Source organism: Lepisma saccharinum, chromosome 15, assembly GCF_977018435.1.
Source record: "Lepisma saccharinum chromosome 15, izLepSacc3.1, whole genome shotgun sequence".
In the NCBI taxonomy this organism is placed as follows: Eukaryota; Metazoa; Arthropoda; class Insecta; order Zygentoma; family Lepismatidae; genus Lepisma; species Lepisma saccharinum.
In genome coordinates, this window is record NC_139243.1 from 5,768,547 (window position 1) to 5,796,353 (window position 27,807).

General features: G+C 40.3%; 1 protein-coding gene across 1 annotated transcript in view; it reads left to right on the forward strand.

Annotated features, from left to right (window-relative positions):
• The first annotated feature begins 3,651 nt into the window (after window positions 1-3,651).
• hoip (NHP2-like protein 1 hoip) overlaps window positions 3,652-27,807 on the forward strand; it is a 36,925-nt gene continuing 12,769 nt past the window's right edge. Inside the window, exons 1-2 of the mRNA XM_083136321.1 lie at window positions 3,652-3,824; window positions 11,591-11,708. Of these exons, the coding sequence (XP_082992447.1) occupies window positions 3,822-3,824; window positions 11,591-11,708 (121 nt within the window). The 5' untranslated portion in view covers window positions 3,652-3,821. The remainder of the gene's footprint in view (window positions 3,825-11,590; window positions 11,709-27,807) is intronic.

Here is a 27,807-nt window from a genome sequence, read left to right on the forward strand (position 1 = left end):
TAATTTTTTCTACAGCATTTTCCATAATATTTCAAGAGCTCAAGGGGGGGGTTTAAACCCGGTAACCCCCCCCCTTGCGTACGCCACTGCTCTCGGTCCTTCACGAGTCATTCTAGTTGTTCATGATGTGTATTGATAAGGCATGGGCAATTCTCCTTACAGTTAATGGAGTGTCCGGTCATTATTGGCAATATAGTGTGTGTATATATAAATTAAAACTACAACTTTGTACTGTTTATCAAATTTTAAAACATTTTCAGCATGTTGCAAGTTTTTGTATTACATCATAAGATAACTGCCTCTTTTGATTGAAACTAGTTTCGGTAGAGGCAACAGAGTTGGAATGCAAAAACAAATTTCCTATGAGGTGGGTTAAAATAATTGAAAAAAATATTTAAAAAACTGGTGTGGTTCTTATTTTCAAGAAACAATTTTGGTACATGAATTGGAAGGGTGCAGCGATTGACAAATGCTGCTGTGCCGTTCCAAACGGTGATTCCTGTTATTTGAAAAAGATGCAAGGATGTGAAATTTTCCATTGTAGAAGCAGCATAAAAAAAAGAAAAAAAACCTGTCTAACATGATGGCCCAAGGGGGCAGGGGGTTCTGACAACCATGACCTGTCCCCCTTCAGTGCACCCATGGGTGGCTGAATGACTGCCTGACTCTTAAATCATATAAATAATATAATGGAGTTACTACTTGACTTTCAGTAATCAATCATGCCTTTTTATATGCAGTGCATGATATATTGATGGTGTTAAAAGTGGAGCTACTGCAGAGCATGCACACTCCTCTGGTTCCCCTCGAGAACATCTGGTTAGGGTGACAGTACTATGGACGTTCACACAAAACAGCGAAGTGGATATGCAATTCTTTCACAAGGAAAATAGGTGCCAGCTGTGTAGCATATGGTTACACAGCTCGATCGGGAATAACTTTATGGAGTCAAGTATCATTCCATAGGTTTCTGAAGTACATAGAAAGAAGAAATGAGAATACAAGTAGTCTGTGCATCTTGCATTTCTTACAAGAATGTTGATTGTATATCTGTGTATGGTTTTGTGTGAAGCACACATTTCTTAGGGATGCTTCAGATCCACGTGACGGGCGTCAGCGGGGCTTCACACAGACCCATTCAGTATATCAACAAGCATTTACCATCGTGCATGCACAAGCAAGAGGCCAAAGCGACACGATGCACACCACTGATAACACCCAGTCTGTGTTCCACATGCTCAGTTTATCATGTCACTTTAGTTTGAAAGGTTGCATTGATCACTGAGCATTCTCTCCAAGAGACATGCGACAAGGACCACTTTAGTCTAAAAGAAAACATTCACAGCGTGTCTGCGAACAGACCGAGGCGACACAATGCATATTAAAAAAATCCCCCAGCCCTTGAGCATATGCAGCTCTTCCTGTCGCTATGGGTTGAAGGGGATACCATGCATCGAGTAGCCTCGGTCTGTTGTTCGCATATGTGCAGTCGCAGTGAATGATTTCCTTTAGGGAAATTTCAGACCCAAACAACACATGCCACTTAGAAATAGCCAATCAGCAGCAATGTTTCACACCACAGCGGCATGACAGGCTTTACAACCCTGTGTTCGATTGGTAAAACCCTCAAGCAGCAGGTGTCGCCAATCGCTTTGGTGTGAATGGCTGAATATTAAAGAGGATTCTCTGCGAGTTTCAAAATTAAAGTTTCGATTATGACATGCGAGAGATGTATGAAAGCCAATTCTGGCAATCTAACATGCGCAGATGCATTCACGGTAGCTCCATATTTTGCACAACTGATATTGGATGGAGCAGAGATAAGAGGAGCGAAAGCAGCAAGTTAAGTTTTACAAAAGAAATTTGACATGGTGTTTACTTTCATCGACAGCTTATTCAAGATAATTTAATAGTATTCTGTTGAAAGATTTTTCTCAGTAGCAATCATTCCTAATTTTCAGTTATTATTAGTAGTGCTGGTAGTTCTGATGCAATAAGTTTACCTGGAGAAAAGTGTCAGTGTCTTTTTGCACGATGGTATAAACCGGCGTTTTTTCTTGCGTAGCTGAAAATAAATGTATGTAATGCAAATAAGCATCGGGAAGGTCAGGGGTTCGAACCCGTTGACCAGCTCCTAGAAGTTGGCATCATTCATTTCAAGTTACAAAAACAAAGTATAGGCCCTATTATTTTTATTGTAAATAATAATAACATAAATAAATTTCAGTTCGATATTATTCCAACCATGGACGTTGCCAGGATTTTTTGCTGGAACTCTGGAAATGATAAAACTTGAATAGTAGAAATAATAAAAATTGATTACGTTTTGGAACTCTGAAAAAAAAAATAACACAAAAGTAGGAATTTTTCAGTTAAGATGGTTTGAAACACTGCATACCCACAGATGATAGACAATGCTAGTCAAGATTTGCCAGCCATATTGCGTGTAACAGAAGCGAAAAAGTAACGAACAATAAATACACGTAATGTGAAAAATTACAATAATTTCAGTGAAAAAAGCAAAATCCCACCTTAAATAATGTTTCGCAATGCATAATAGGTACGTATGAATGTAAAAAAAGACTATATGGACAAATTAAATGTGTTTTTCCTATAACAGACTGGTACGAATCTGTCCAAAGTTTTCAGCAAGTCTACTCTTTCATGTTAAAACTTGACCAAATACCTTTCTTGACTATTGTATTGTTACACAACTCCTGATCAAAATAAGTGCTCATTTCTTCTTCGTATGCCGCTGTGAATAACGGGTATCCGTTATTGAACAACACTTTAGCAACCTTTCGTTCTGTCAGACGAGGAATGCGTACGAGGTTAGGTTAGGTTCCGTTGACATAAATACAATGAAAAAATTATTATTATTTAGGCTACGAGAACTAAACCTCACATCTAGCGTAAAATAAAAATGTTTACTCCAAGAAGGTTGCAACACTGCATGTCCACTACAAATCGACAAAACACAAGCACGACGCGTGATGATCCACAGTTGTGCGCGATATATTCTATGTTCTGCAACGGAAGAAAGGACCCAAAATAATTACTCGTAATGTGAAAAATCGAAGTTATTTTCGTGTAAAAAGCATAATGGCACCTTGAAATAGGTTCCGCAATACACAATTGGTAAGTACGAACCATTTGAAATTGAAAATATGCGTTAGAAATGTGTCTCCGATATAACAGACATTTACCTAACAATGTTTACTCCCGCGACGTCAAAACACAAGGTCGCTCAAGTGTTGTGCAATACGTGACACCCGCCCGTAAATAACTGGACCGGCCAAACCGGAAGTTTAGCGGACAGTCTCGAGATTGCACAAAGCGCTCGTGGACGAATTGTGAGTCAGAAAGTTTTCTATTTTTGATAAATAATGAAATAAATGACCGATATCGTATTCCGTTTCATAAATAAAGATGATAGTTTTATACATTATACTAGAAGAAATGATAATCCACAAATATTTTATATAATATATGTAATGATTATTAGTTGCGTATGGTTTTCAGTTAGTCAATGATTAGATTCTTGGCTAAAGTGGTAACACAGATTATATATATTTAATCTGTGGTATATACAATATAGTCTGTGTCCCTCGTGTGGTTCGTTTGTCGGCGGTTTCTAAACGTATATCCAAGTTTGTTTGTCGAGCTTTACAAGTTCGTCAAAATAATTTAGTGGACAGTTTTCACTAAGGAGAAAAATCTTACCTTCACTCCTGTCCTCAGTGAAGCGATAAGAGTCGCAGAGAGGTAGAGGAGTCTACGGATTTTTGTGTGATACCAAACCTCAATCCCAAAAAATAATCATGGTAAGTGTGAAGTGCAAGCCCACGTGTCTGTAAAGCAAATTGTTGAAAACTAAGTTTAGTGAAGAACTCAATGTTGTTTGCACTGGAAGTCTAGTTTTTTGACTGCAGCAAGTGTGGCAACTGTACTCGAACTTTCATTTCAGAAAAATGGCGTCTTTCCTGCTTGAATATTGTCAATGCATTTGCTGATATCACCACGAACCATTTTCGGTTATGTTAGGTTAGGCAAGCATAGTTAGAATTTAGTTCGTAAAACAAAGCATACTAACATTGGAAGATTGCTCAAATGTTGTGCAATAGGTGAGACCCGTTCCATGGAGCGTTGCTTTACATGTGAGAATATGGCATCTTCAGTAAATGTGGAAAACATGTTTGCCCCATGAACCAGTCAGGGTAATCCAATATATATATAGCCCCAATCCCACCACTCACTGACATAAATGTTCTCCATGATGGAAGCCCCGGAGGCGAAAAATGCCCGATTACAACCCCCATGAAATTGTCCCAAAAAGCCCAGAAAATTAAGAAATCGCTCAATCGGCCCTTCCTTAAGGGTGAAAATGCTCCTCTTTTCACGTCCTTAGCAACCGTTGCCACGGGCATTTTTTGCAGCACACATTGTTTCCTTTAATTCTTAATTGTCGAGATACATTATATTTCTCACAGATCAATAGCACACAGATGAATCAACTCCTGGCTTTGAAAAGGTGGCTCAAACAAGAGTGACATCTACATAATAAGGAGTTTCAGCCCAGATACAATTACGTAGGTAAACTCAATGCGAAAATATTATCTACATCGTGGTTGTTTTAACTAAATGTTTAGAGATATAATAACAAACAATTACTTAGAGAGTTTGCCGTGCTTGTTGTTGTCCATGGAAACGGACGTTGCTAGGGAACTTAAAGAACATTTATTTTCACCCCGGAAACTACTGTAAGGGAATTATGCTAGACTTTTCGTATTTCAAAACATGAGCGTTAGAAGGTATTACAGAGGAGAGGTAGGAATTTGATGGGAATGACGGAAAACAATTATTATTCTATTACGTTTACAAATGTGAAAATGACAAAAGACGTAAATATTGCATTTCCAATTTAATGTCGCTATTGAATTCGTTTATGCAACACATCCAACTAATTATCTTGAAACTGTTATTACTTACTCAGTTTATCATTAGGAAAATAGACAATAATATTTTGAATATTTGTACCTTATTAGAGCCCATGCAGACATAACGTTACTTTCTATACATTTTTCAAATTAGCAAACTTATACACTTGTTTGGCTTCATCCAATAAAACATGCATACATTTTATCCCATCTATAACATGATTACGCCCACAACCTAGCCGAAGATCATGCATGCGAGTGTACAAGACGTGGCCAAAGGCCACGTCGAAAGTACGCGAGTCCAATATATATATAGCCCCAATCCCACCACTCACTCACTGACATAAATGTTCTCCATGAAGGAAGCCCCGGAGGCGAAAAACGCCCGATTACGACCCCCCATGAAATCGTCCCAAAAGACCGAGAAAATTCAAAAATCGCTCAATCGGCCCTTCCTTAAGGGTGAAAATGCCCTTTTTTCACGTCCTTAGCAACCGTTGCCACGGGCATTTCTTTTGCACACATTGTTTCCTTCAATTCTTAATTGTCGAGATACATTATATTTCTCAGATAAGTAACACACAGATGAATCAACTCCTGGTTTTGAAAAGGTGCCTGAAACAAGGTTGACATCTACATCATAAGGAGTTTCAGCCCAGATACAATTACGTATATATTGTTATAGTCAATGCGTAAATATCTGCTCGTGCTTGTTTCAACTAAATGTTTAGGGGGTATAATGACATGCAATTCCTTAGAGCTTGCCGTGCTTGTTGTTCACCATGGAAACGGACGTTGCTAGGGAACTTAAAGAAAGTTTATTTTCACCCCGAATGCTACTGTAAGGGAATTATGCTAGAGTTTTCGATTGATTGATTGATTGATTGATTTGGTGTTTTAAGTCCACTTTGTGCACAGTATTAGAGTTTTCGAATTTTAAAATGTGAGCATCAGAATTCATTGCAGAGGAGAGATAGAAATTTGCGAAGAATGAAGGAAAACATTTCTTTATTTCAATTATGTTTAAAAATGTAAAACTGACTACAGAAGTACAATGTTACTTTTCCAATTTAGTGTCCAATTGAATTCGTTTACATAAAACATCTAACTAACTATCCTGAAACTGTTATTACTTACCCAGCTTATTATTAAGAAAGAAACCAATAATATTTTGTACATATTACAGCGCATACACACATAAATTTACGTTAAAAACTTTCCAAATAAGCGAACCACGTCGGCGAGCGCACGAGACGTGGCCGCAAGCCACGTCGAAAGTGCGCGATCATTGTAAAATATTGTTCTTTCCTTCATAAATCACCGGTGTTTACTTCGATCACGGACTCACTTATTTCGCATTTTCTAGACGTGACCGCCAACTGCAGATTCGTGATTACAACACCAAAATTAGTGAGTATGCCGAATTTAAAGCAATCTGAAATACTTCCGGTATTGTACATTTACTCCCAATAGTTTTCACTTCTTTTATTCTGAGCATGAAACAACTGTGTTTCTATTTGTTTCATTTTCACATCATTATAAACATTCATTACAAATTCTGCCAAATGCAGTGACTGGCTAGAGTCTAGTTTACATCCTTCTTCCACACTCCTTCTTGCCCGTTTACAAAACCGTGCCAGCAGACAGCCGGCGCTCCGGCATCCGTAGGTGAAGTAAGTTTTTCTTTTTACACTGTGTCACTAACCATTCATGGTAAGGAGGTATGCCTGTTATGTTAGGTTCCATTAGCACTCATTTCACCCCTAAATGTGCGCTTCATCATCGAAAAATGTCCTCAGTACGTTCAATCACACATATCCGGACAACATCGGTTTTTCTCGATTTTCTCCTCCAGGAAATTTTTCCTCGCCTTGGGATTTAGTTTGTTGAATTCCTTATACAATAACCTTTCCAACGATATATGACACGTATTCCTTATGAAAAGGACGTAAACTGGACTCTTGCCCAGTGGCTAATAGGGTGGCTCAAAAGGATCAAATTGTCTGGTCAGAAGTACTATGTTATTTATATTCAGTTAAATCATGGAAGACGTGGAGTTAATTTAACATTGTCAAAATTATAATTAAGTATATTCTGTACATAAATAAATCGCCTGTCAACATCATGGTGTGTATGTGTATTTCATGTATTTATTTCATTTTTTTTATGTATATATTTTTAAGCTTTTGTGTTTGTAGAATAATTTTTCCTTACCGTTTAGATTACGTATGCTTTTTCATTGATGGGAGCTTTTCAAAAATATGATTATGCTATTCTATCACAAACATTAAAAATACACAAACACACACTTGGAAAGGAGGAAACGTGGACCCGAGTGATGTGGTGGTTAGCACATTGCGCTGCGACACCAAGATCTTGGGTTCGTATTATAATCCTCTACGTCTCTTGTTTCCCCTTTTATACTACAGAAGTGAGACGAGGATTGTCTTATCGGCGCAGTGGAACGTAATGATCATATATTAGGTACTTAAATTATACAATTTAAACTTAATATTCTTTAACACATATTCTTTATTACAAATAATATTATTACTTATACTTTCCAAATTTAGTTAACTCAACAGTAATTTCTAAGGATTAACTCCCAGTTCAAATAACGGCTGTTCGTAAACTCCAGCCAAGTCAGCCGAAGCTGGCTACATCTGTTCTTAAACTCAATCCAAGTACGGCTAGCTCCGCCCACTTCCGGCTCCCTGACGTCACAGTGACGTATCCGGCTCACTTGGCTCGTAAGATTCGTAAGCCGTCCTCGATGTGACTGAGTTGGCTGACTGCAGACGAAAACTAGCAGAAAGCACGAGGCGACAGCTTTCAATGGCCGGCAATCATTTATTTGATGCCTTCGTAAGTCAGAAAGGCAGCCGAAGGAAAAGATGTAGTTAATATTATCTTATCATTCTTTCCGTAGATGTATATATATGGGGAAAATATGCAAAAACTGGTATCCGAAGAGGAAAAAGTATAAAACAATGAAAAAGTAGTTTTTGATCTGAACTGTAATGAAATAACTATTTTTGAAACCATTTCATTTACCATAATTCAACGTTATTAGTTGGTGTTAACACACGGTATACTAAACTAAATTCACCAACCAATAAAATACTACAAAATAATTATTTTTGATGTGTAGGCATACGTATGATAATTTTTTTTCGGTTATTTTTTGTGTCAATTTCTAAATCTTGTCAAAATATTCTATTAATTTATATTAATGTAGCCGAGCTTTATATAGAAGTGAGATTTAGTGCCATTTACACCTAATACTACTTCCAAAGAAAGTCAACTGCTTTTAAACATGCTCAAGAGTCAAGCAGACGAGACGATCCACCATACCATAATCCATGCTGTTCGTAAACTGCAGCGTGGAACAGCTTGGCTAGTGACGTCGACATGACGTTTTGTGTGACGTCTGCTTAATCCACTCGTAAGATCTGCGCTGAGTTGGCTGGAGTTTACGAACAGCCGTATAGTACAGTTCGTCCCATTTGATTGTCACCAGTCAGTAAGTAAGGGCTACACGAGTCTGAGCCAACCGCAGCCCTGCCCGAAACCCCCACAGCCAATATGACCCGGAGCAATCCACCTAAAACAATTAAAACAAAACAAATTCCTTTTCTTGCACTGTTAAGAACTCAAAATAACTATTATCTTTAGGTAAATTACACCCGGCCATGCAGGCCCCAAAAGGTTGATAGACGGTAATGCAGTATACTCAGCCTGTCCAGCCTGTGTCCAGTTCGTCCAAAGTCTCTCTCAGTCGGCAAGGATCTGCCACGCTAAACTTCTCGCTCGCCCAGCGCAGAAGCCCAGCAATGGCATAACCTTCCTGAGTCACCTGTCTATTGAGTCTCAATACGTCATTCATGAGTAATATTACACTATGGGCTTACAATATCCCAGTCTGGGTATGGATGTTTGTGAGTCTCCATTCATCAATTTCATCATATCATCACTCATATCAATCTTCGCAATTACCCAAAAGTGGCACGAAAGTTAAGTAACATAAACAAAATCGATAAAGGAGGAAACATCAATCTACCAACACTCACATGTATTGTCATCATCTTGCACATCTTCATCTGAAGAATAATTGTAGACAAGTTTGTAAGTAATGAACATCTATTCCGGCATTGCCATTATCTACTCTGCACTCATCATATTCATAAGTATTGTCCTCTCCCTCAGATTCGACATCTGACAAATCACTGAGATAATGAGGTAGCTACATCATGATCCAGTAAGCCACGTTCCGCCGACATATTAGACACTACATTGATCCAAATAGAGGGTGACAATTTTTTACCCTAGATAATTCGTTGACCGATCTGAAGTAACATTCAACTTGTTTGTCCCTTAAGACGAACAACAATGAGCAAAGATGTAATAAGGTTCACTCACACTGGTATCCGTGCAGGCCCATAGCTAGAGGGGGACAACTGTCTCCCTTGATAGCCTGCTTTGCTCCACCCCCCTTCCTACACATTCCTACCTGTAATTCTCACTAATCTACAATTATATCATGTGTTACTCTAGCAACATAACAAACACACATATTGATTTTTGTTTTTTATTAGGGTGTATTGGATTCCGTATAATGTTGTATCAGGATTGGGAGGGAAAATTCCCGTCCAGATTCAGACTTCTGGAAATAATTTTCAGTATGTAGAACAGTTGCGACAGTTTGAGTAGTCTTGTATTAAAGGTGCCTAATGTGTTTGGATGTCTTTCTTGGATCTGTTGCTATGAACTGCTTAAATTTTTATTTTCCCAAGTCTACCTTTTGATAATAGTGATTCATGTGCCAGAAAGAGGGAGTGTATATTCGATTTTTGTTACTTAGCGTTGCTTTTCTGCCACTTATGGCTAATCGCAACAATGAGTGATGACGTGAAATTGATGAAGAGACACTCATAACCCCCCCCTCCCCAACATAATAACATAAAATATTGGGTCAATGCAAATTTTTGCTGTTCCCTTTTTATTTACATACCTTTTTCACTGTGCTGACGTAACCCCCAAACACTCCACCATGCACTTGACACCTTGGTTTATGTCGTGAGATGTGCCTATTCGTTTCCCCTGGTCGAAATATCTCTTGGCACTTACTATAATTTCTTTTGCCCCACTATGATATTGCAGTCTTTTCATGCAAGAAAAAAATAACTTCACAGAACCGCCATCACTCAATACAGAACGTACGAGCAAACACGCGAACTTGTAAGAGACAGACCACAGACAAATTACCTTTGTCTGTGGACCGACTGCCTGGATAGAATGCACGTAAGAATTATTGTGGCTATGTGGGAGTTCAGGCAGGAATGTAAACACACAAGTGGCAAAAAAAAAAAATTCAGCATCTCTACAGTGCTTTCCTTTGCTCAACACATTGTTTCGGCTCATTTCCCGTGTCAAAGCTGCCTTGGATGCGAAGTTTAAAGGGCAAGCAGTGAGGCTTGGCAACGCTCTACATGCATTCTTAGCAACGCGGGATCCGGTTGCCAAAAAAAAAACAATTCTCTGTGTTGTTTTCAATTCGCACAATGTGAAAGAATGAAATATGATTAATTTTTATTCCACGGCCATCATTTTCATATGCATTTCATGACCATTGGGCTGACAATTACCGAGATTGCAACATCATAATTAATCATTAATTGTGACTGTTCCACAGATGATAGTACCATTATATTTGGCTGAGATATTTCCACACAAACAAGGTTCAATCACAAAAAAACAAAAAAACTACTGTTTTACACGAAGCTACATACAATTGAATTCGACTTATGTAAAGAACACCCGAAAAACTACACTTTTACGAACATTTTTGTATGAATAGAAAACAGACAGAGTTAAAATCACTTTGTCTTGCTTTTGTCTAAAGACAGACATTTGTAGCTTTCCAATGAGGTATATTTGACTTTTTTCCTCCAACAGAGTACATTTTACAAGCATGCCAACCGTGGGCTCAATATTTTTGTCACGGATAGTAGATTACTTTATTGCTAACAGATTTTTCTAGCTAGGAACTGTACCCATCAAAATGACTGGTGATTGTACTTGTAGTAGTAATCCAATGTAGTAACCTTCACATGTGAGATAAAAGTTAACTTTTTACACAGGTGTAAAGCACAAGTGTTAGTTAAAAGTCACAGAACATGGAAGTTGTGGAGTAAAATTAACATTCTCAAAATTACAATAAAAATAGTGTCACCCGTCAAAAAGACGGGTCCCGTCCTTCTAGTGTTGAAGTGGGATCTAAACCACTATGTGCCTCCACCTGGTATCGAACCCAGGAACCCTTTATTACAAGGTGACTGACACTACCACTTTATGTGGTAGGCCTAAATCTGGATGAAAATCTATAATTTAATGAAAGTACTTTGATATTGAAGTAAATTTTATGATCCGAATGACCAACCGCTTGATCGTCGTGAGTATTGTGGACATGGCCATGTCGGCCCATGTGTATCGTTTATTTGTTCCTTTTGAGCCAATTTTAGGGGGAGGCTGAAGTTACAAAATATTCTCAATAACTTTAGCTTCTATTGCATTTATTTTTTGGGAGTGTGCATATTCTTAACTGAGAAGCTAAGAAAATTACATTTTTTGTAATGATGAATTTATTTTTCCAGACTGATGAAGTAAACCCCAAGGCCTATCCTCTTGCCGATGCTGCTCTCACTACTAAGATATTGAATCTAGTCCAGCAAGCGAGCAACTATAAGCAGATGAAGAAAGGGGCCAATGAAGGTAAATTATCTTTTTTTGAGGGCAGGATTGTGAAGAAAATTCATGTTTAGTATGTGCAGAGATAACAGTTCCAAATGTTCAACTCTTAATGATACGTGGGAACCAGTGGCGTATACTGAGTCAAAGGCAGGGACGTCGTTACGGGGGGGGAGGGGGGGCACTGGCCCCCCGAAACGTTCAAGTGGCCCCGGCAAACTGTTCTACATTTGCTGAAAATTTTACTTTCATGACAAATATTGCAAAATAGTTTTTCAGTAATTTTCTCTTTCAGTTAGAAACACTGTTCTTAATTTAAGTGACACGAACCCAAAACCACATATCTTTCTCGTTTTCCTGGTTCTAGCTATAGTGGATGTCAGTGTAGGAACCTAGAACTTCGTTGTTTCTCGGAATTTTGAGGGAGCGGTTTTTCCACCCCTAGCAGTCGCAGGTCAACAACAGGCAGGGTTGGGCGTTGAGTGTTTACGTTGCGTCCAAACAATGTTTTGAGCTTGAGTAGATTGAAGAATGACCGCTTGTGCAACGGCAAACCACATATATGCAAACAGTTACAACTGGTCCCGAATCAGAGCGCAATACACGGTAAATAAGTATAATGATGACAGGATGCCTCATATCTCCGGTTAAGTAGTATTATTCGCACCAAATATCTATTCTACTATTGAAACAGTCTAACACACGCAATGTGTTAAAAGTAAATATCTTCACAAACTGTACGATTTCTCGAGTCACATATTTTTCTCGATATCGTGAATCCTCCTTAACAACGATGCCTCCCCGATTGCGCAGTGATAGCGTTGTTGCCTTGTAATCGAGGGGTCCCGGGTTCGATACATGGGTGGAGGTACATAGTGGTCCGGATCTTACTTTAAACTGTAGGTCCAGTCCCGATTAGCTTTACTGTGCAGAAAGTGGACTTAAAAACACCAACTCAACTCCTTAACTAACTTTTCGAAGAATCGAAAATTTAAACAAGAACAAGTAAATACATTTTTGTAATTTTAAAGTAAATTATTATTATTATTATTATTTTGGGTATTTTTGGTTCGTATGAAACTGCCTCACACAGTAAGCTTATTTTATTGAGTCAAGTACAATAACAAACCCTTGCAATAAGTCACTGGAAAGACATGTGAGGTTGCACATATATTTAAGCATCCATAAATATATAATAACCCGTGGTTCGACAGCCCTGGAAGGGCCTTGGTCTATCTCCCGACTGCCAGTCCCTCCCACAATCCTACCTAAAATTTTAGAGGTGGAGATATTTAACCAGTAATGGGGTGACGTGAGATCAGCACGTCGAACCCCCAACCGTTATAGGGGATATCCGTAAAGAATAATTATATTCTTGTGGTAAGGAGTCGTTGTCATTTAACAAACTTTATTGATTTATTCCATCAGCATTATTTAAAATGTAGTGCCATACTGAACGAACCAACTTAACAAAGGCACATTGATTGCTAAATGAGGCATTTTCCTTGTGTTGCAGAGCAGGTTCAGTTTTTGGAGTATTGCAATGTTTTACACAGTCCGTTCAAAGATTTTTTAGAATAATGATGTTTTGTCAAAGGGACCACCCCCGAATAAATATCTGTGGATGTTTTACAGGTTTCAAGGTAATTTTTCCGATGCAACTTTCCTCCGTACAACATGTCTTTTGACACTCAAGCTGAAGAGCCGATTCATAGGTGCAACGACCTTGGCAGAAAGAAACTCTGATTGGCACCATGTTGACAAAAGACTCAAGAAGTCCCGCAACCGACAGAACTCTTAGCGCTTGGATCCTACGGTGACATACACTTTGGTTGAACACAAACGGATGCATTGGTAGGAAATGCAGTGATTTTATGGGCTGTCCCTTTTTGGGAAGTCGGGGACCTTTTAAAAACACACTTTACCTTCATGCTCACCAGGGGGCCTAAGCCAGGTCACCCCTTCCCACAAAATCTTCTCTTCATCTGGCTCTGGTTATCGGCCGCGCCGAAACGCACTGCAGGTAGCTAGGACTTTCTGGGTTAATTACTTTATGGTTCAGCATGGACATAGGCTTTTCAAATTGCAAGAGACAAAATTCTACTGTTTGTCCCTTTTCTGGCGGGAGATGAATGACAAAGATGTCGCGGTTCCTTCAGGTTCCCACACTCAACCCTTGTGCTCATAACCTGCGATGAAGGGAAAGGCACGTATATTTAGACAGCCCCCCCACCTTCTCCGATTTGCACCAAAATGGTGCCAAACGTTAGTGCATCGTTTGTGCACGAATGTGCACGCAAAAATTTCGTTTGTGCACAAACGGAAAACACCAAAATTAGCAAGTCAATTTGGGGGGGCTGTCTAAATGCCAGCCCCCCCACCATCTCTGATTTTCACTAAAATGGTGCCAAACGTTAGTGCATCGTTTGTGCACGAATGTGCACGCAAAAATTTCGTTTGTGCACAAGGGGAAATCCGAGATATTAACACCTTAACTTTTGGGGTCAGCCCCCCCACCTTCTCCGATTTTCACTAAAATGGTGCCAAACGTCAGTGCATCGTTTGTGCACGAATGTGCACGCAAAAATTTCGTTTGTGCACAAGGGGAAATCCGAGATATTAACACCTTAACTTTTGGGGTCAGCCCCCCCACCTTCTCCGATTTTCACTAAAATGGTGCCAAACGTTAGTGCATCGTTTGTGCACGAATGTGCACGCAAAAATTTCGTTTGTGCACAACGGGAAATCCGAGATATTAACACCTTAACTTTTGGGGTCAGCCCCCCCACCTTCTCCGATTTTCACTAAAATGGTGCCAAACGTTAGTGCATCGTTTGTGCACGAATGTGCACGCAAAAATTTCGTTTGTGGACAAGGGGAAATCCGAGATATTAACACCTTAACTTTTGGGGTCAGCCCCCCCACCTTCTCCGATTTTCACTAAAATGGTGCCAAACGTTAGTGCATCGTTTGTGCACGAATGTGCACGCAAAAATTTCGTTTGTGCACAAGGGGAAATCCGAGATATTAACACCTTAACTTTTGGGGTCAGCCCCCCCACCTTCTCCGATTTTCACTAAAATGGTGCCAAACGTTAGTGCATCGTTTGTGCACGAATGTGCACGCAAAAATTTTGTTTGTGCACAACGGGAAATCCGAGATATTAACACCTTAACTTTTGGGGTCAGCCCCCCCACCTTCTCCGATTTTCACCAAAATGGTGCCAAACGTTAGTGCATTGTTTGTGCACGAATGTGCACGCAAAAATTTCGTTTGTGCACAACGGGAAATCCGAGATATTAACACCTTAACTTTTGGGGTCAGCCCCCCCACCTTCTCCGATTTTCACTAAAATGGTGCCAAACGTTAGTGCATCGTTTGTGCACGAATGTGCACGCAAAAATTTCGTTTGTGCACAAGGGGAAATCCGAGATATTAACACCTTAACTTTTGGGGTCAGCCCCCCCACCTTCTCTGATTTGCACTAAAATGGTGCCAAACGTTAGTGCATCGTTTGTGCACGAATGTGCACGCAAAAATTTCGTTTGTGCACAAGGGGAAATCCGAGATATTAACACCTTAACTTTTGGGGTCAGCCCCCCCACCGTCTCCGATTTGCACTAAAATGGTGCGAAACGTTAGTGCATCGTTTGTGCACGAATGTGCACGCAAAAATTTCGTTTGTGCACAACGGGAAATCCGAGATATTAACACCTTAACTTTTGCGGTCAGCCCCCCCACCTTTGTGTTTGTGGGGGCGAGGGATAAATGACTTATTTGAATTCCTCCTGGTTAATATTCTTTATTCTACCAAGCTAAAGGTCCCGGTTTCGATCCCCGGTCGGTTCAAATCTCGAAACGTTTCTAACGTTGGAAGCCGCCCCGGCGACCACCCAGCATCGAATGACTTAGGTACCAGGGGGTATAGCGGTCAGGGGCGTGATGCTGATCACATCATCCCTAGTCACTACCGGTCAAGAAAGTGAGGTGTTACCCCCTATAGCTACGCCTTCATGGCGTGGTGCTAAGCACAAGGCGGCACTTTACCTTTTTTTTCTTCTTTTTAATATTCTTTATAACTCTGATTTGTAAGTTAACCTATATTGTTTATTTGTTCTATGCGATCTGTTTTGCAGCTACAGGGGACGAATGGGACGGTTGTCGATGTAAGGTGAGCTCAGACCGAGTAAAAAGATAATTTATATAAGATAGTGTCGATCCCTTTGTCTTAGAGCCACTTGATTTTCTTTTGCGCATTATTTTAATAATTTGCAAAGTAGATGAAAGGAAAATCTTGTTCCTTTTGCTCCTGAAACAGCTGTGTCGTAAGACACCTGTATGCCTAATAACTCCACACTACGGTATCAGTTCTTGATACACGCGGTGATTCATAAGTCCGGTGCAGAAAGCGAAAAATGTAAGGACGGAAAACGTGTCGTTCGGAAATATATTGTTTTCAGTCTAAAGCAGTGGCGGCGATTAGGGGGTTGAGGGGTGCAATTGACTTCCGCCACATTTTGCCACCTTTGCCCCCGCACTATGTTAAACCTTATCTAAAAAGGGAAATATACTGTCTTTGCCCCCCAGTTTTGTCATCTTGTATCCCGGTTTTGGAATCCAGTCTCCACCACTCTTCTAAAGTGATTGAATTTTCAACTTTGGTTCACCGTGGAGGTTGTATATTTGTACGAGTTTTAATGGAAGCAGAAAATGCCATGTTGCCACATGCTTCGTTAGAAATACCGTGCATCGTCGCAGTAGCGTACTGGATAAATTAAGAATTGGTGACGATTATTATGGGCAAAGTTAAAAATTAAACAACGTGATTACTTGAACTGTTACACGCGCAGATCCTCCACCCCTCCTCCCTGCACCACCGCTATTAGAAAAGGTGGAGTGTGTTTCATGTTGTAATTTTACGAATGCCTGTGGCGTCAACTTTTAGTTTTGCATGACGTCGTATGTCTTTCTCTGCGATTAAGCAGACACTTATGGAGTCAGCCATTTATCACGGGTGTACCCATATTATCACTTGTGCGTGTTTAGTCTTTTCTAGCGTACGAGGGAAGTGGAGGGGGATGCACGTGTCACATGTTTATTTCTCACTTTTTACAGTGCCTGTGCTTATTGTCAATAATTATTTATTTAGCCAGTACAGTATATTGCAATAAATATGATATTCTGGACAAAGCACGTGGCAAAAAAGTGAAATAAAAGTAAAGTGCCCCCTCCTGTGTTTTTCACGACGCCGTGAAGACGTATAGGGGGTGTGGATCACGGTCGAACGTGATCAATGTGTTGGTCACTATGGATCATACTGAATTCTCTCCTTAGAATAGCTATTTAGTTATATGATGATTACGCCAGGAGAAGACTTACTTCAAGAGATCAACAGCTGTGAATTGCCAAGTTCTTGTTTATAGCATATAATCTGAAGATAGAGAAACAAGGATAGAAACTTGCATATTTTCATTTTCTTGATGCATATAATTTTTTTTTATTTTGAACTAAATTCTTCAGAAATAGTAATCAATAAAAAGTTTTAATGTAAATTATAAGTGTATTGTATTTACAAATTAAATCTGGTATATAAAAATATGAATCAAGTAGTTAAGGAAAATGTGCTAATTGAAACATAGGCACATATTATGTATAAAACACAATTCAATATTACAATTTTAAGTGAATTGAACATTTATTATTGTTGTTAAAGACGAATAAAATTTATTACTATGATGCAGTGAATTTCTCGTTTTTTGTTAGTGTATCTCATTAAGAAATCTTTCATATCATTCTTCCAGTCATCATCATTATAAAATTATTTCATATTATACTTGCAGTTTGCAAACTAAGTAATGTCAATATATCACACTAGATTTGATATATTTTTTTTATAACAGCATACGCATATACCTGTGAGTAGATGCAATATTTATGCTACTAAACAAGTAGAAGAATTCTAGGATTATCAGTTTCATCTAGAGTGATCTAGCATGCTAACTGATATGAGTACAGGTTCAATCAAGCAGGAAAATGTATTACTTGCTGGAAGTATGGATATGTAGGTGTACACATGGATAGACGTCATTATTGAAATTGATTTTTCATATTTTTTCCGTAAAGGAAAAACTGATTTAGTGTATTTTACTTCTCTCTTAAGACACTTTCGGCTAATAGAAGGGGATGAGTGATGATATGATGAAACTGATAAATGGACACTCCCAAAAGCCCATGCCCAAGCCAGGATTCGAACCGTAGACCCCTGTAGTCTATCCATGTTCTAACCACTCCAACACTGGGCCCGGCGTAAGAGAAAAGATATCGTGGTACAGTGTACCAAGAATATAACCGTGCAAATTGTCCATAACCATCTTCATTAATTTTTATCTTATATCTTATGTGATTTTAAGCAATGAATTATTGTGTGTGCTCGTGCAGAAGTTGTCAACAGTTTGTTTGGACTTTTTTTAAACTTCTTGAAGCTCTTATTGCCTCGAATAAATTAAACCAAAATGGTGATGGACAATTTTCACGGTAATACATATGAATCCCATTGCACATTGTAGTGCTGCCTCCTAGAGGAAGAAGAAACAAGCTACTGTTGCTAGACATAAGTCTGTGCAAACAGAACCTGGGATGGTGAACGTAGTTTCGTTATAATGTAAAGTGTTACGTTGTTTTGTGAGTTCCTTAATAAATTCAGTTAATCTTGTTACTATATGTGTTTTCCATCGCACAACATTATGGCGCACTCGGTATAAAAGAACTTTACTCTTCATGGATTGCAGGATTTGCAAGAACCTTACATTTCCGTAAGTTTATTCATCTCGGACTGACTGTCCTCATTCGTACAACAAGCTGTTGTAGCAATCATAAACGTGTTGCTTTGACGCAATTTGACATAACACGGTAAGGATTACCGTCTACATTGTTTAGTCTTACAAAAATAGTGTGATGTAAATATATATATCAAGATTTCTTCTATCGTGGAAACAAGTAATAATCATGAAACGTACAAAGGCTTTGTCACGTTCATAGATACATTGTGATCCGATGCAGATCAAGTATAATTATAAGTGAAAACTCACTTTTCATATTTGTTGAGTTAAACGTTTGGATTTACAGTCACAAATATGTACACAAATATGACATTTAACACTTTCGACGAAGATTCAGAGGACATTGAAGATTATCTCTTACGTTTCGAACAGTTGTGTATCATTCAAAAGTTCAGTGATGATCAGAGAGTTCCTATACTCATCGCCTTTATAGGTGCAAAAGCATTTAAAGTCTTGAAAAATGTAGTCGCACCAGACCTTGTACAGAATCTGTCGTATTTTCGTCTAAAGGAGAGTCTTTTGTTACACTACAAACCTGTAACTAATAAGTTTGTTGAACGTTATAAGTTTCGACGTTGTGTGCAAGAGGAAGGTGAAACCGTTTCTGCTTATTTCATAAGGCTGAAGCAACAAGCCATAAAATGTAACTACGGCAATTATCTGTACGAAGCTTTAGTTGAACAGATAGTATTGGGCATACGATCTGAAGTTACTAGAAGAAAGTTACTTTCAGTAAAGGTAAAGGTAAAGTGTTCCCCTGTGCATAGCACCATGCCATGAAGGCGTATAGGGGGTGTGGGGGTAACGCCCCACACTTTCTTGATCCGGTCGTGAGTGGGGGTGATGTGATCAGCATCACGCCCCTGACCGCCTTTACCCCCCAGGGTTTCCCCCAGGTACCCATGTTATTCGACGCTGGGTGGGCGCCGGGGCCGCTTTCACCGTTAGAAAAGTTCCCGGATTTGAACCGGCCGGGGATCGAACCCGGGACCTTGAGCATGGTAGTCAGACGCGTTACCGACTGAGCCACCGCGGCCACAGTACTTACTTTCAGTACAGTCATTAACCTTTCAGCAATGTCAGGAACTGACATTACAAAATGAAATGTTAGAGAAAGAAACCCGATTGTTAATACGATCAGAAAGTGTAAAACAAGAGTCAGCAGTTTCACGCACCTCAACCCAATTTCCAAGAAGACCAGTGCAAGGGGACAAACATACAAAACAACATACTTATAGTTCGCCTAATCCAACGATTCACGGAATGAAATATACTGATTACAGCTGTCCTAACTGTACGTACAAACATGATTCTAAAGACAACTGTCCAGCCAAGGATTCTGTTTGTTCATTCTGTAGGAAACGTGGTCACTGGCAAAAGCGGTGTAGGAAGAGAGGGAAGTTTAAACGGAAACCTAATAGTAATAACGTAGGGCAAACTACTAAACACACAAATTTACAGATGTCAACATCTCAAAGTTCACTTGATGAGCAAACAACATGGTTACCTAGTGTCGTCTCAAACAGTTGTGACTCACACATCATCGGGTCACCTACGTCCAATGACCCTTTATCAAAGAATCCAATGCTAAAGGATTTAGTTATTAACGGCAAGTTTGTTCAATGTGAGCTCGATACAGGGTCTGCCGTAACTCTGTTCCAAGCAGATTCATTCAGGAATTGGTTTCCAACGACTGATATTAACCATTCCTCTATAAAAATATATGGCGTAGGGAAACATGCTCTTTCAGTGCAAGGACAAGCTGAACTGGAACTTACACACTCTGGATCGACTTACTCACTTCCTGTTATTTTGTGCAAGGAACATCTAAATTATCCACTCATAGGTCGTACCTGGTTAGATATCGTTACTCGGGATTGGAGAACTCTACTGTTATGCTCAGAGCCGGCAAGTTCTATGGTAGTGATACCTACAGATATTGAGGAACTTCAACACTCACAGTCGAATTCTGATCAAGCCTTTACTTCTAACACTGATATAGACGTAACGAAGCCGATCTCGAACACCATACACGTGACGTTAAGTGAAGATGCTACACCTACATCGGATAGCGGATTGTCTTTTAACAAGGAAGGATTAGTTGAAGAGGAATCTTGTCAATCCTCAAGTCCGAAAGTCAAGAAAGGTTCAGGTAATAGGTGGCCGGAAGCTAGATCCGTAGGACAAAGACTCCACGTAGACCATTTCTTCTTGGCTGGGAGAAAGTTCCTGTTGCTTGTGGATGCTTCCAGTGACTGGATAGATGTCTGGCCAGTATCGTCGTTAGATACACCAGAGACCATACGCTGGATTCTTCAGTCATGCTCGACTCTCGGAATTCCACAGACAATAGTTTCCGACAATGGTCCAACTTTCAGCAACATCACGTTCCGTTCTTTTTGCCAGCAGTTCGGGATCGAACACATCACAATACCGCGGTACCACTGTCCTGGCAACGAACTTGCAGAGAGGTACGTACGCACAGTGAAGACTGGCATGTTTAAGGTGTTGCATGAACACCCACATCTGACTTCTTTACAGTTCGATGCAAAGTTAGCAGAGTACCTGCTGTTTTTGAGGAATTCCCGGTTGGGAGAGGAACGTAGTCTTCCTGCAGCCTCAGTCCTCACCTTCAGTCCAAGAACATGGTGGAACTGTATACGTGGTGATCATAATCGAGATGACGAGAGGACAGAAGCTCCTCCTTTCTTGAAACCTAGGAGCAACCACAGCAAACCATACAGGACATTTTCATCTACCGAAACCGTATGGGTTCAATCACCGAAGCACTTGTCACCTAACTTCAACGAGGCAGATATTGTAGAAAGGTTGGGTGGCACTCACCTTTACAAAGTGCGCTTTACAGATGGATCTCAAAGAGTGGTACATTGGATTCGTCACAGGACACACAGACAACAAAACCATCCAGAAACCTGGGATGATGATAGTCCACCCGGACCAGAAGGCGCGGCGGAGAATCGAAATTCAGATTCCAAAATTACCTCACCTCAACCAGACGTTGATGACCATCAACCCCAAGACGCTGACGCTGCTCCACGACCAATATCCACTCCTCATGTGCCTAGAAGATCGACCAGGATTAAGGTACCCCCTGACAGATACGGGTACCCTTGTTAATTTTTTTTGTAACTCTGGGAGGAATGTAGTGCTGCCTCCTAGAGGAAGAAGAAACAAGCTACTGTTGCTAGACATGAGTCTGTGCAAACAGAACCTGGGATGGTGAACGTAGTTTCGTTATAATGTAAAGTGTTACGTTGTTTTGTGAGTTCCTTAATAAATTCAGTTAATCTTGTTACTATATGTGTTTTCCATCGCACAACATTACTGCGCCATAATGTTGTGCGATGGAAACACATATGTTAACAAGATTAACTGCATTTATTACACAAACTCACAAACAAAGTAATACTATACATTATAACGAAACTACGTTCACCATTCCAGGTTCTGTTTGCACACTCTTGTCTAGCAACAGTAGCTTGTTTCTTCTTCCTCTAGGAGGCAGCACTACATTCCTCCCAGAGTTACAAAAAAAAAAATTAACAAGGGTACCCGTATCTGTCAGGGGGTACCTTAATCCTGGTCGATCTTCTAGGCACATGAGGAGTGGATGTTGGTCGTGGAGCAGCGTCAGCGTCTTGGGGTTGATGGACATCAACGTCTGGTTGAAGTGGGGTGGTTTCGGAATCCGAATTTCGATTCTCCGCCGCGCCTTTGCCTCGAATAAATTAAACCAAAATGGTGATGGACAATTTTCACGGTAATACATATAACCGTGCAAATTGTCCATAACCATCTTCATTAATTTTTATCTTATATCTTATGTGATTTTAAGCAATGAATTATTGTGTGTGCTCGTGCAGAAGTTGTCAACAGTTTGTTTGGACTTTTTTTAAACTTCTTGAAGCTCTTATTGCCTCGAATAAATTAAACCAAAATGGTGATGGACAATTTTCACGGTAATACATATGAATCCCATTGCACATGTATTCCATATCGCACACATGAGATAGAATAGATGTACGCAAATTCACAAACGATGCACGAACGTTTGGCACCATTTTGGTGAAAATCGGAGAAGGTGGGAGGCTGACCCCAAAAGTTAAGGTGTTAATATCTCGGATTTCCCCTTGTGAACAAACGAAATTTTTGCGTGCACATTCGTGCACAAACGATGCACTAACGTTTGGCACCATTTTAGTGAAAATCGGAGAAGGTGGGGGGGCTGATCCCAAAAGTTAAGGTGTTAATATCTCGGATTTCCCGTTGTGCACAAACGAAATTTTTGCGTGCACATTCGTGCACAAACGATGCACTAACGTTTGGCACCATTTTGGTGAAAATCGGTGAAGGTGGGGGGGCTGACCCCAAAAGTTAAGGTGTTAATATCTCGGATTTCCCCTTGTGCACAAACGAAATTTTTGCGTGCACATTCGTGCACAAACGATGCACTAACGTTTGGCACCATTTTGGTGAAAATCGGAGAAGGTGGGGGGGGCTCACCCCAAAAGTTAAGGTGTTAATATCTCAGATTTCCCGTTGTGCACAAACGAAATTTTTGCGTGCACATTCGTGCACAAACGATGCACTAACGTTTGGCACCATTTTGGTGAAAATCGGAGAAGGTGGGGGGGGCTGACCCCAAAAGTTAAGGTGTTAATATCTCGGATTTCCCGTTGTGCACAAACAAAATTTTTGCGTGCACATTCGTGCACAAACGATGCACTAACGTTTGGCACCATTTTAGTGAAAATCAGAGACGGTGGGGGGGCTGGCATTTAGACAGCCCCCCCAAATTGATTTGCTAATATTGGCGTTTTCCGTTTGTGCACAAACGAAATTTTTGCGTGCACATTCGTGCACAAACAATGCACTAACGTTTGGCACCATTTTGGTGAAAATCGGAGAAGGTGGGGGGCTCACCCCAAAAGTTAAGGTGTTAATATCTCGGATTTCCCGTTGTGCACAAACGAAATTTTTGCGTGCACATTCGTGCACAAACGATGCACTAACGTTTGGCACCATTTTGGTGCAAATCGGAGAAGGTGGGGGGGCTGACCCCAAAAGTTAAGGTGTTAATATCTCGGATTTCCCGTTGTGCACAAACGAAATTTTCGCGTGCACATTCGTGCACAAACGATGCACTAACGTTTGTCACCATTTTGGTGAAAATCGGAGAAGGGGGGGGGGGGCTGACCCCAAAAGTTAAGGTGTTAATATCTCGGATTTCCCGTTGTGCACAAACGAAATTTTTGCGTGCACATTTGTGCACAAACGATGCACTAACGTTTGGCACCATTTTAGTGAAAATCAGAGACGGTGGGGGGGCTGGCATTTAGACAGCCCCCCCAAATTGATTTGCTAATATTGGTGTTTTCCGTTTGTGCACAAACGAAATTTTTGCGTGCACATTCGTGCACAAACGATGCACTAACGTTTGGCACCATTTTGGTGCAAATCGGAGAAGGTGGGGGGGCTGACCCCAAAAGTTAAGGTGTTAATATCTCGGATTTCCCGTTGTGCACAAACAAAATTTTTGCGTGCACATTCGTGCACAAACGATGCACTAACGTTTGGCACCATTTTGGTGAAAATCGGAGAAGGGGGGGGGCTGACCCCAAAAGTTAAGGTGTTAATATCTCGGATTTCCCGTTGTGCACAAACGAAATTTTTGCGTGCACATTCGTGCACAAACGATGCACTAACGTTTGGCACCATTTTAGTGAAAATCAGAGACGGTGGGGGGGCTGGCATTTAGACAGCCCCCCCAAATTGATTTGCTAATATTGGTGTTTTCCGTTTGTGCACAAACGAAATTTTTGCGTGCACATTCGTGCACAAACGATGCACTAACGTTTGGCACCATTTTGGTGAAAATCGGAGAAGGGGGGGGGGGGCTGACCCCAAAAGTTAAGGTGTTAATATCTCGGATTTCCCGTTGTGCACAAACGAAATTTTTGCGTGCACATTCGTGCACAAACGATGCACTAACGTTTGGCACCATTTTAGTGAAAATCAGAGATGGTGGGGGGGCTGGCATTTAGACAGCCCCCCCAAATTGATTTGCTAATATTGGTGTTTTCCGTTTGTGCACAAACGAAATTTTTGCGTGCACATTCGTGCACAAACGATGCACTAACGTTTGGCACCATTTTGGTGCAAATCGGAGAAGGTGGGGGGGCTGACCCCAAAAGTTAAGGTGTTAATATCTCGGATTTCCCGTTGTGCACAAACGAAATTTTTGCGTGCACATTCGTGCACAAACGATGCACTAACGTTTGGCACCATTTTGGTGAAAATCGGAGAAGGGGGGGGGGGCTGACCCCAAAAGTTAAGGTGTTAATATCTCGGATTTCCCGTTGTGCACAAACGAAATTTTTGCATGCACATTCGTGCACAAACGATGCACTAACGTTTGGCACCATTTTAGTGAAAATCAGAGACGGTGGGGGGGCTGGCATTTAGACAGCCCCCCCAAATTGATTTGCTAATATTGGTGTTTTCCGTTTGTGCACAAACGAAATTTTTGCGTGCACATTCGTGCACAAACGATGCACTAACGTTTGGCACCATTTTGGTGCAAATCGGAGAAGGTGGGGGGGCTGTCTAAATATACGTGGGAAAGGCCATAATAAGCCTTTGTAATGTACCAACTTTATGTTCTCCCTTGGTAACTTTCCACTAATTTTCAAGAAACATCTGCTTCTTTTCGCCCTACTATGTTGATTGGTCGACAATTGATGACTGTCAGGTAGTTCGAAGAACAGTTTGATCCAAGAAGTGTGGTTTCATAGTTAGCTTCTGTAAACGTGAGATTCCGGTAGGATCACGGAGTGATTGAGATCTCATTTTCATGCTTTGCGAGTGAAATTTCGATTGATTTGGTTAATTTTACTTTGCTCTTCTGCCACATTTGGCTAATTGCGAAGATGGAGATGAGTGATGATATGATTAAATTGATCAATGGACACTCACAAACACCCATGCTCAGTCCGGAATCAAACCCGGCACACCTGGCATCGTAGCACGATGTGCTAACCACTCCGCCACGGGAGTAGGCGAAGTGAAATTTCGAGTGTGAAGCTGCCAGCTTGTTTTCCTCTCGAAAAAGTTGAAGTAGGATCGACTGATTGACCAAATGTCCAACACATTGACTTTCTAAATTGGTGTCCGACTACCACTGACTTTCTAAATTGGTGTCCGACTACCACACAGAAGACCGGGTTTGACTCCCAGGGCGGTTGATCTCACATTTGATGAAGAATAAGTAACATTTCAATTAAGAAAGGAAACGAGGTATGTAGTCAACATTTTATAGTAGTGTGCATGCTCTAGAAATAATACGTTTCAAAATTCTGCATATTTTGTGATTTTTCTTCATTTAGCCTCCGCCAGGGTTGTCAAAGGTCCATCTACCCATAACTTTTATGGGTTTTATTGGGTTCCGTTGCAGGACCGGAACCTTTCTTCTTGCACAATTTAAATTCGGTCCTAGTAGTGTATTGTTCCATTAAAAAAAGGTTACTGGGTCGTATTTAAATTGATCCGGAAAATATTCCTGCACCGAATTTTAATTGATCCGGGGAAAAAAGGTTCTTGGACAGTGTTTAAATTTTACCAAAAAAAGAGTTCCTTCACCGTATTTAAATTCATACGGAAAGAATGTTCCTGGACCGAATTGAGGCCTAGAACCCACTTACACTTTCTGATTTTCTCTCCCGGATGGGAAATGAATTTATTTACAATACCTGGACCATTAACAACCCTGGGATTGTTAAAGATTAGGGAACGCATACATCCTAATTTGTTCTATAGGATTCCGTTATAGGACTGGAACCTTTTCTCTCGCACAATCTAAATTCGTACCAAGTTGCGAATTGTTTCATTTCAATACGGAACTTTGACCCTATTTAAACTGATCCGGAAAAAAATGTTCGTTGACCGTAATTTAAATTCATCAAGAAATAAGGGTCCTGGACCGAATTGAAATTCATCTGGGAAGAATATTCCTGGACCGAATTGAAAACTTTACAAATGAAAAGCTCCATTACGGTCCAGAACCCATTTACGCTTGCTGATTTTCTCTCCTGGACCGGAATTAAATTTATTTAAAATTCCTGGACCTTTAACAACCCTGGCCTCCACCCGCAAATGCAGACGCTGTGGCTGCTGCTTAGGAGGAAAAGTTGACTACACGTACAAATAAAATTAATCCAAAGTTATATAGCGAATAATAGTTACTTACATAATAACATCATGAAATATGGAGAGCCAAATTATTTATCAAGCATTTTCTGTTATTTGCCTATCCTAGTGAGAGCGAACATCTTTTGCCCTTGCTGATGAACTCGGTTCCTGCAAATTCAAGACGGCATTTTCTAATTTACATTTCTATTTGGGCCGACAACTCTGTGGTGGAGTGGTTATCAGGTTACGCTACGAAGCAGAATGTCCTGTGTTCGAATCCCGGCCTGGATATGTGTCTTCTTTGTGATGGCCCTTTCATCACATTAATCTTAACTTATTCTCATCTTCACGATTAGCCAAAAGTGTCAGAAAAGTAAAGTAAAATGAACCAAATCAATCAATAGTTTCTATTTCGTTATTTTACGCCACTTTTCTACCTCTTGTGTTAAATGCGACGATGAGACTGAATGATGATCCGAAGAAATAGCAATGCGAGACATGATGCAACCACACCTGTCCAAGGTCCGAACCTTGGACCTCTTGTTTAGTAGTGCGTCATGCTCATGCTTCGGGAGTGGAATCCTTTGAATGAAAAACTATAAAAGTAGGTTGAAAGAAAACAACATTGTACTGTGCAAAAAAGCCATGTTTAGGTCCTCTAAAGAAAACTACAGTTATTCAGTAAAATTAATTTTGAAGGACAAAGCCTCCGAAGTGTTTTTCCATTCGGTGACGCGTGGTCATCACATCGAGTCCCATCTAGTTTTGAGAGTGGAATTCGCTTACATATTGATTTCAAGTAGCTTCCCAATTGTCCTCACGATGTTAGGCCATCACAGAAATTTTGGAGTTTCTACCAGGGATCAAACCTTGAAACACTAGAGCGCAATAATTTGAGTGCGCAGGAATTTTGTTTGTTTTAAGAAACTAGATGTGTGCATACAATTTGATATATATCGTCATCATTCTCCAATGTGTACAGTACGACGCCACAAAAGACTCGTGCATGTCCCATAGAATAGTGTTTAAGGGTGTCGCCTTGCACTAAAGGCCGCCGGATTCGATTCTGGTATAAA